General features: G+C 31.9%; 1 protein-coding gene across 3 annotated transcripts; it reads right to left on the bottom strand.

Moving 5' to 3' along the window:
* Window positions 1-4789: 4789 nt before the first annotated feature.
* On the bottom strand, window positions 4790-9786 carry LOC111637170 (choline O-acetyltransferase-like). 3 transcript variants are annotated; one of them, XM_023382596.1, is made up of 15 exons: window positions 9636-9786; window positions 8839-9030; window positions 8656-8774; window positions 8540-8593; window positions 8304-8469; window positions 8052-8226; window positions 7790-7992; window positions 6260-6360; window positions 6054-6176; window positions 5864-5986; window positions 5659-5797; window positions 5524-5583; window positions 5310-5447; window positions 5024-5238; window positions 4790-4911 (listed from the first exon to the last, which is right to left on the bottom strand). In XM_023382596.1, the coding sequence occupies exons 2-15, from the start codon at window positions 8989-8991 to the stop codon at window positions 4875-4877; spliced, it is 1806 nt and encodes a 601-aa protein (XP_023238364.1). In that variant the 5' UTR covers window positions 8992-9030; window positions 9636-9786; the 3' UTR covers window positions 4790-4874. The 3 variants fall into 3 exon arrangements, with proteins under 3 accessions (XP_023238364.1, XP_023238365.1, XP_023238363.1); XM_023382597.1 differs by lacking the exon at window positions 9636-9786 and adding an exon at window positions 9351-9487; XM_023382595.1 differs by lacking the exon at window positions 9636-9786 and adding an exon at window positions 9093-9218.
* Window positions 9787-10027: the final 241 nt, after the last annotated feature.

Here is a 10027-nt window from a genome sequence, read left to right as displayed (position 1 = left end):
AATAATGTAGATGCATGTTATATGTATTTTATATATATATATATATATATATATATATACAGTATACAATACATAACTAAACTATTTTTAGTGTCATTAATATACTGTCTACAAGGTGATATAATAATTATTAATTACATAAAATTTCGAGGGTAAACAACTTAAAATTAAAATAATTAACCTATATTTAACATTTATTTTAGTATTTCTAAGTTATGTAATCTATATCATTTATTCAAACATTATTATCAGATTATTTCAAACAATTAAGCGGCACTTAGCTGCCAAAATGTTTTCTAAAGCTTTACAAAAAACAAAAATTTAACAAAACTGTTTTGTTTTGAAATCAATAGTTTTGCAACATAAAATTTGAGAAGTGAAATATTTTCACGTGAATAAATGCAATGACCAGGAGGACATTAATATATAAAAATTATAAGAAACAATAAACGTCTTCACATTGCATCCTTATCACACATCTCAGGGACACAGCTACTTTTTGTGATGGTGCCATCAGCCCGGAATTTTTTAACATGTTTTGCATATTGAGGTGAGATGAATAGTCTCTGATAAAAGGTCGATTTCATCGAAGACAGTTGCATTTTTTAATTGTATAAAAAGAACGTAATCTGAAGATGTTTATTGTTTTAATTTTTATATATGAAATATTTTTATTTGTAAGAATTACTATTCAAAATTGAATTCTTGTACAAAATTTATGATAGGTAATGTCTAGTCCTTTTTATTTTAAGCAAAATGATTAATTCTATTTTTTCTCATTTCATTTTTTAATCTTTCCTACCTGTGAGTACTAAGATGGCCTTTTAAATCATACTCATCGTGGGTTTGGCCAGGCCCAGAATAAGGGCGATTGGGTGGTGAGGAGCGAAGTCCGATATACTGTATCTGATCGAGACAACCCATGAAAAATTCCTAAGAACATTATAGGGGTGTCGTGAAATATAATGTTATCATAACACCTCATACGTATATTGTTAAAGTACGAAAAGCTCAATAACCCTACAATTATAAAGGAGTAGGAGTGCCGCAAGAAAAATATTACCAAGTTAGAAGTGCCACTGTTATACCCCGTTCGCACCGAGCATTTCGATCTAGATTGTGACTAAGGTCGGAGAGAGTTCCGTGGTGCGAACGCTCTCGACCGTTTCAATCTCGACTGAAACGAGGCTATATCGCGATCGACTGGAGAGAGTTCTTGAAACTAGATCCAGTCATAAGAGAGATCCCACAATCCCATGCGCGCGAGGAAATACAAGATGGCTGCTGAACACATGTCCGGCTATCGACAGAAAAATAAAAAAGACATCTGGAGAGACGATGACATCTGTCTATTATTAGATATACGGCAAGAAAAAGTATTTATTTCTAACCAAAACTTCCATTTTGTTTGTTGGTGTTTGTGACTTACCGCGTAGTTATGTCAATTTTATCATCGCGTGTAATAGCCGGGTTCTTCTCAAGCGAGTTACCTGTGCGAACAGCACGACGTTCCACTGGCGACAGTCACAATCCAGATTGTGAGTAAATCGAGATTGAAGTGAGTCGTGGATTGTGTGCGAACGGGGTATTAGATTGAAAACATCGCCTTAACTACTTCGGCCATACAACCATCGATTAATATTCCTATAAACTTTTTTCATATTTCGTAGAAATCTTTACGATTGTTTACACAAACTTTTTCAGATTTTTGCATCTTCAGTTAACGATATATACCGTATTTGTATTAATTTAAAATTTTTGAGAAATTGTAATAAAATATATAAATATAATTTATATTCTCTTACTATCGCCCCAAGCCCTCGACCTTTAATCACCAAAATTTAATATCATCAATCCTCCTAATACACAAATCTCCCCGAAAAATTTCACAAATTTTCGACAAAATCACAGCAGTTATTAAGCTTTATAATGAGTGAAAAAAATCGTGCTTTCCCATACACACTAACATACATAAAAAATTCCAAACTTTTTCCATAGCATTTCTCGATGTTTCAAGATCCAGAGTCCAAAACATGCAAACATTTTGGTGGGCCATCTTTTGACCAACCACATACGTTCCCTCTGTTATATATAACAAACAAGCAGAGAAAGTAATAATTATATTTTTAAGTGATAATGAAAAACAGATTTAAAATGCACTTATGTACAGTACTGTACATATTGGTTTAATTAAAAAATCTTAGTCAACTTTCAAATTAAATAACTGTGGTCTGATAAGTCTTTTGGGGTAATAGCAAATTAGTAGCTATTAAGAATATTAATTATAAAACAAGGCAAAAAACAAATAATAATAGGATAATATAAAAATTCATTTTGTTAGGTAATTCGGATCAGTGGAGCATTATATTGATAGCTTCATGGGCGCCCAAGCAAATTTGAAGTAGAGGGCTTCACGCGCAGTGTTGACTTCATTTTTCTTCGAGGAAATTTTTTGGGAGAAAATGTTTTCTTATAAAAGGTTAGTTTGGAGTTCCCTGTTGTGAAACCCAGGCAATTGTTCTTAGGATAACGCGCAACAAGATACTGCAGTATTTTCTTTTGTATGTTAACTCTCTCCTCCATGAGAGCAGATATATTTTTCGTGCCCATCATCCCTGGGTCAGATTCACTACGGAAACGATTGGATGCTGAAGATTGAAGCCCCGACATATCCGAATCCTTGAAAATTTCTTAAAAGTATATTTCATGTCTAGTTTTGTTCTCTTTTTTTTTCATTTTGTTAAAACATCAAAAATAAAATATGAAGTAAACATTAACTGGTAACAAATTTGTACGTATATTTACCTCGGGACATGTAAACTACACGAATTGGACCATTAAGAGGATCTTTATTCAAGCTCGTTCAGTTCGGCAAGCGCAAAATGCAGATAACAGGGTGGTGAGGGCGGACCAATCTCGAAAACTTCCTGGAAATTTTTCGGGCCTGAAGATAACGTAACGGGTGGTGGAAACATGACTACCTGAAAGGACAAGCCCGTAAACACGGACAATTACAGGACACGCAATTGCATGAGACAAGTTGATGGTACCCAATGAGCTGCAACTCGGATCGAAAAACTCCGGGAATGTTTCGTCCAGATATGTCGGGACTCGTCTCATTATGGGTCTGGCCGAATTCATAATGGACTTGCTGAAAAACCCTCTTAATGCCGAAGAGTGGAGTTAAAAAGTAATCACAATACATATTTTATTTGACGACTGGATGGACGAGTGGTTGTCAGCCTACCGCTCTGAGGGACACGGAAACGAATCGAAAAACATCAGGATTTTTCGGGGTGGTTCATCCTCACCACCCGACCGACTAGTGGGCCTGAGAAAAGGCTCAATCATTAAAGGATTATTAAAAGCATCATAGACATATCGAAATGATTCGATGTTTATGAGCCTCAAAGTCCTAAACTTGCTACTAAAATGTTCTGGCTATTATTGAAGGTTTCTAATAACAATTACTCTAATACAGGGGCGTCGAGATGTCGCGGGTCCGGGGAAAAATTTACATGCGCTCCAAGTAAATTTGAAAATTTTGAGTTTATGGATATATCACTTTCTACAAAATAAATAAGTTATTAAGTATTTTACAGTATATTACAATAACATGTAAAATTATTTTGGACTTATGTCCGGATCCCGTGATGGGAGAATTTAACCCAATCTCCTCTAGTTGGCCCCGAATAGAGCATCGATTATCCGAGAGATGGACAGCTGGTACCTCGGATAATACGGATGGCCACAATCGTTTCGGATTAAAAATTATACGAAATAAATCTTTTGTTTACCTTTTATGTATACCACGAGTAATTACTGAATTCGAAAATAAATCGAATTTTGAAAATGGTGTATCTTATTCTCAGCTTAAGGCATTATCTGATCTTCGCCGTAAATTATTAAGCAGCTGAAACCTTTAAGAATGCTCAAAGACTGATTCTTCTTCATAGACTCAAAAAAACCTTCGTGGAATGTTGTTGTTATAATCGATTTTTTCATTAGCTTTTGGAGCTTTCTTCTATAAAAATTGATCAGCCAAGTCAGTCTTCGCGACATTTCAATTTAACTGATAAAATGTTCAAATTTGCTTAAATTTATGTACTGTACTAATTAACGCAGGACATTCGGTAGCGCTAAATCAATTTAAAATTGTGCGCGTTTTCTGTTAATACTTTGACGTTTGTCTAGAAAAAAGTTAATCTGCATTAAGAGTACGGAACTAGAAATACTTTCTGAAATATGTATAGTATTTCGTTCTACGTTCGGAATTATTAAACTATCCTTATCCATATTTGTTGTGAAAAATTGAAACTTTTCTTGGCTTCGTTCCAACATATACTGTAATTTAAATACTTTTCACATTATAATATTGTTTTTGTCTGGATTAATGCTTCTTGATATAGCCTAGGGGCGGCTAATTGTACACACTTATCACACTTTATAAGTGATGAAAGTGAATCAGATTAAGTTGAAAAAAAGTTATACATTTATTATATAAGTCTGTACAATTAGTCAGCCCTAGGCTACATCGAGAATTGTCAAATTTTCTTAATGCTCAAGATCAACAGCAACTATGTAAAACATTTCGTTCATTTTTTTTTCCAAAACTTTAAAGTACAAAGTATGCATTTTTATGTAAATTATTCTAGACAAAAAGTAATTACCAGTTATATTTTCAATATCCTATATTTAAATCACAAGATCTCTCAACTGGATTTTATAATTTACTNTGAAAAAATTGTTTCGTTTCATTTTATATTAAAATTTGTTTTATCATTTATAAAATAATTTAAGTCTTTTATCAATAGAAATTCTCATATGAATAAAATTTTGAAATCAAGCAATATATTCAAATTTATCGAAGAAATTTAAGCTCCCGTTTCCACTTCACTTCTTGTTAATTTGCTAAAAACGAAAATAAAAACAAGTCTTTTTTAGTATGAATACATCAATTTTTTAGTTATCGTTTAACAAAATTATATTTATAATACGACATAATATAATATAAATCGTATACTTGGGCAAAGTTTCGTTTTTTGAATGATCACACAGAGCTTTCATTTCTAAGAGACTCAGTCTCAAACTTTTGGCGAAATTTTCTGAATTTGTCGATTTATTTTTATAAGATGATATGCAGAAAGTGAGACAGTTTTTCTCGTGATTGTAAGTACAACAGTAACCGTCTGCAACAACAGGTCCATAACCGCATATAATATCGTAATTATTATGAAACTGTAAAGAAAATTCTTCAAAGTTATCAACTAAAAATATAGAATGAGAAATTAGAAGAAAGTATTTGATACTCGATAGACACGTAATCGGTAATTCATAAAATTCTTATAAAAATCTTCTTCGAACAGAATCGGTACGGGTAATCCTTTAAGTGCTGCAATTCGTTTGAGGCACATCAGATGATTATCGGGTCCTTCTCCATTCAGGGTCTATGTAAAAATTAGTGTTTGAATTTTTCATGCTGTTTATAATTGTAAATGACGGAAATGACTGCTTGAAACTCACATAAGTGAAAATTTCCGTTTGTTTATCTACTGCTTTACGAAACTTCTGAAATTTTGTACCCTATATTGGTATAGACATAATAAAAGTTATTTAGACACGTAATAATTATATTCAGGTTATTGTTTGAGATCATACCCAATTTACAGAAGAATCAAATAAATGTTTAGCAAACTCTAGAACTTCTTCACTGCACGATCGAATGTTACTAACACGTCCATATCTGAATTTTCTCAAACCTCCACTAGCAAAAGATGATGCCAATTTTTGATACATTCTAAAACAAATGAGTTTTAATATTCCTTAAGCGTTAAACATATCTGTAGAATTTAATAGATTGAACCTGTAATATGCCAACTGCATGCTCAATTGAATGAAAATATCGGTATTAATATTCTGCTTCTTAATGAATTCTTTACCGAATTCGGCAAATTTCATAATGTATAAATCTGTGCCCTCAAACATTCTGAAAATTATAGAAAATAAGTAAACATGTTTGATTCTCTTGGTATTAAAAGAATAAAATTTCTTACAAATCAACCATGGCTGATGTTTTCTTTATACTTTCTTTTATTGATTCACAAGAATCAAGTTCCCATTCAATTCTTTCAAATTTTAACTGATCATCAGACTTTCTTTGTGGAAATTCGTGCGATCTATATTTGTTTAAAAGAGTTCTTTGTTGTTATTTTATTTAAAAAATGTAAAATTTTTAAAATAAAATACAAATGCAATCTACAGAAAATGTAAAAATTCTCCACAAAATCGTAAAACAGCGATTCCTTCCGATACAGAATTCTCCATGCAAATACCGTTGATACCATTCTTGGTCACAATAAACTACAAAAAAAAAAGAATGTAATTATCAACAAATATATAATGGATATAAAAAAAGATGTAGCAGGAAGAGATAGTAACAAATTCTTGCCAACATATTGAGTTACTAGTAACAAAATTCTGTGTATAATTGCAAAGCAGTTCGATAACGACGTTTTATTTTTCAATTAACAACTTTGAGAATTCGTCTTAAGGAAAGGACATTTTATTTGGAATGTTCATAAGAAATTATTCGCAGACCTTATGGAATAAGGCGAACGGTGTGGTACTACTCATTCAAAATTCTAATCTACTCTCCATTCGAATCTGGATTAGAGCATAAGTACTGTATATCAAACATTGCGAAGCCCGATATGTATATAGAAATGTAACCAAACGATAGCCTTAAACAATCGGGCTATAATTCCGCTAATTTAATGATTAATACTAAGTAATTTGCCGTGATTAACTACATGTGTTTAAATTTAGATATAACCTTATCTAGAAGCGAAGGCTTGCTTGGGTCCAGAATGACGCAACTGGCAAGCGGAGGTTGCTGGTTTAAGCCCCGCTCCGGATTAATTGTTTTCTTCCACATGATTCTAAATTATTTATTAAATTATTAAAATTATAATTATTAATTTAGTTAATAGATAGCACCTAACGTCTACCTCTAGTAGCAAATTACGTAGTATTAATCATTAAATTAGCGGAGTTATAACCTGACTATTTAATTATGTTTCTGGATTGTTTCTGGATTAGAACTTCAAAGTTTTTCTTGTATGATTTAGTCTAGATATGCCAAGTCACTCCTTTCACTAAGTCAATTGCATTGTGAGCCCGGCTGGACTCGTAGTATCATGAGAACACCTTACAAGTAGACGAAAAGAGTAGTGATCTGCGGAGAGGATTCGATTGGATTGATAAAAGGAGGCAACGCAATATTTGGGTATTATGCTAAGGAGAATGCTTCCGAAGTTTTCTATAAAAAAACTAGTCCCCTAATTAGGTATTAGACATTTGAAGAAAACCCGAAAATTTGCACATGGCCATCCCGCTGGTAAAGCGCAAACCCGCAATCAACTACTAGTATTCGGTGGTTTTATTCACTAGGCCCGTGGTAGATCCCTTTGTGGAGAAAAGACGAAAGAAGAGGTACTAAATAAACTTGATAATATCGTTCAGTATGATAACGAAGAAATTTTACTTATGATAATGAAGAAATCTAATTTATAGGATCGACATAAATATCACATTGTAGAATTATAGACTTGCGCTTTGTCTATTGATATGTATTTGGCCTAAAGCTAATGGCTAATGGATTTCAGAATTTTTATAACTACTGTAATGAAAATTTCTTCAAAATATATTAATAAATGTTAAATTATATGATATATTCATTGAAGAAATTTATATTTTGTAGATAGTATCTGTAAAATTTTGTAAAATTTACCTGGATAAAATGATCAAACCATCTATTCGCACTGGAATGTCCTATTCTATTTCCATGAAGAATGTGATGAGCCATTTTTTCCAGACGAACATCCGAAAATGTTTTAGATTCCATTTCGTTCTTGGCCATCTTTACCGAATCGTCCATGCAAATAACGAATAAACAAGTTTCGATAATACCGAGTGATTTCTTATTGGTTTCATCTGATAATATGATATTATATTAACTCTACAAATATAATCATAGAAAAATTTTCACTTACTTTTCATTAAAATTTCTCTAGTTTTTGCCCACGCTCTTCGATTATCTGCAGTCAAAATCCCAATCCATTTGTAGTTGAATCTAAGCATGCTCTCTTTTTCTATGTCTTTCAGCTTTTCCGCTAAGGCATTCTCACTGGGAACTGATGATAAGTCTGGAAGCATCAGCGTAAAAAACTAGAAATATGCATTTTCACGTAAATTAAATATAGATGCAACTTAAATATATCTTTCGAAAGACTTATTTTACTAACTTGATTATTACAAGCCACAACAATATGTCTGCTAGTTTTGTTAAAAATCTGTTCATCTATATCCTCTCCCGGTCTTCTATATACAGAAAATAAACGTTGATAGGGGGCCATGGATAGATGATGCCCTTTTACTAATCCCGTTGATAAATCTCTCATTACTTCACCACTAAAATATTTAATAATTTATTTACTATTAATTTATTATTTGCTCTCGAGCATCTTGAAAATTTATTGACCTTTCAACGTTCTGTTTGAACATTAGGGAGAAGATTATGAACTTGGCGATATAGCTGCAAGTAAAAATAATATTGTTAAGAAAATATAATATAATTTAGTCAATGTTTAATATTACTTGAATCTGTCGTCTTCCTTTCTAAATTCTCGTCTCGGTAGCAAAAAGAAAGGACTAGAATACACCGGTAAGGGTAGTGGATTCTTTAAATATTTTTCCTCTAGCCAAATACTAGTTACCTACATAATTTAGTAGACCTGTTAATTATGTACTAACTTATATTATGTAAAACAAAGATTTTACATAATTATCATCATTTTCGGCATATTCTTTTAAATATAGTTGTAATCGTTCTCCTTCCCCTCCCGGTTTTTCGAATTCTTTAACAGATTTTTCGGCCTGTAGATATTGATCGTCGTTAACAACAGCCTTCATCCCTTGCAAGAATCTCTGCATGGTGATAGAAAGCTCTGGAACGGGTGGTTTTGGTAGATTCTGTAAAGAAATATCTTTTAATTAGTTGAAATTTGCCGAAACTTATGTATTATATAAATTACGTTTTCATTATATTCCATTTTTTCCCGTTAATTCTTGTATTTGAGTATTTCTTATAGTATTTTGAAACTATTGCGAATTTGTCATTGTTTAATAAAAAGTATTTGTTTAGTAAGAATGGAATAAATATTTTTTAATTATACATACAGCTTATAATTTTTCACATCCAACATTAGATACATAAGAGCAATAAATTTAATATTTTTTCATAACATTTAAAAGTTTAAATTTGTACGGATAAGTCAGTGGCGCGTTATTACCTTACGGGCGCCCAAGCAAATTTGAATTAGGTGGTTCCTTGTACAGTGTTGGATTCAGACATTCTTCTTCAGAGAAATTTTTTGGGGAAAATCTTTTCTTAAAAAAAGATTGGTTTGAGGCCCCTTGTTGGTAGGCAATTTCCTTTTTTGTCCATAAAATAACGCACCATTGGAGCTATGGCGATTTCAAGGAAAAGACCGGGATAAAGTTTTCACAGACAGCATTTTTAGTACTTTAATTGTGATATTTATAATAATGCAAACTAATAAATACTTTTTAATTACTTTAAGTAGTAGTAGTAAACCAGGAGCCGAGTGGCAATGGGTGGTAAACACATCATCTTATCACTCTGAGAATCCGGGATCGGAATCCCCAGGAATTCTTTATTGGCCTAACCCTCCAGCTACCTCAGTTGTGAGCTTTGACGACTCATAGTGAGTATGATTAATTAAGAAAGTCCTCTTAATTCCTATAAAATAAAAAAAAAAGTTATAAAAATATAGATATAAATCTACAAATAATTTCTCTAAATATTTAAAATAAAATATTCTGTAATGCTACATAAATTAAAATTTAGAATAATAATGTAGATGCATGTTATATGTATTTTATATATATTAATAAAATAACTATGTAGAATATTTAACCTTTACCACAATGCTATACATTATATCTT

This window comes from Centruroides sculpturatus, unplaced genomic scaffold, assembly GCF_000671375.1.
Source record: "Centruroides sculpturatus isolate CEXI.00-Female unplaced genomic scaffold, Cexi_2.0 scaffold1080, whole genome shotgun sequence".
Taxonomy (NCBI): Eukaryota; Metazoa; Arthropoda; class Arachnida; order Scorpiones; family Buthidae; genus Centruroides; species Centruroides sculpturatus.
This window is presented reverse-complemented; position numbering and strand designations above follow the sequence as displayed.

Excerpts from the sequence above, each read along its gene's own strand:
- LOC111637170 (XM_023382595.1), bottom strand. Across the intron at positions 8,775-8,838 it reads CCGAAAATGATGATAATTAT|GTAACTAGTATTTGGCTAGA; the intron begins GTAAAATCTTTG and ends TAAATTATGTAG. Across the intron at positions 4,912-5,023 it reads AAAAACGAAACTTTGCCCAA|CAAATTAACAAGAAGTGAAG; the intron begins GTATACGATTTA and ends TTTCGTTTTTAG.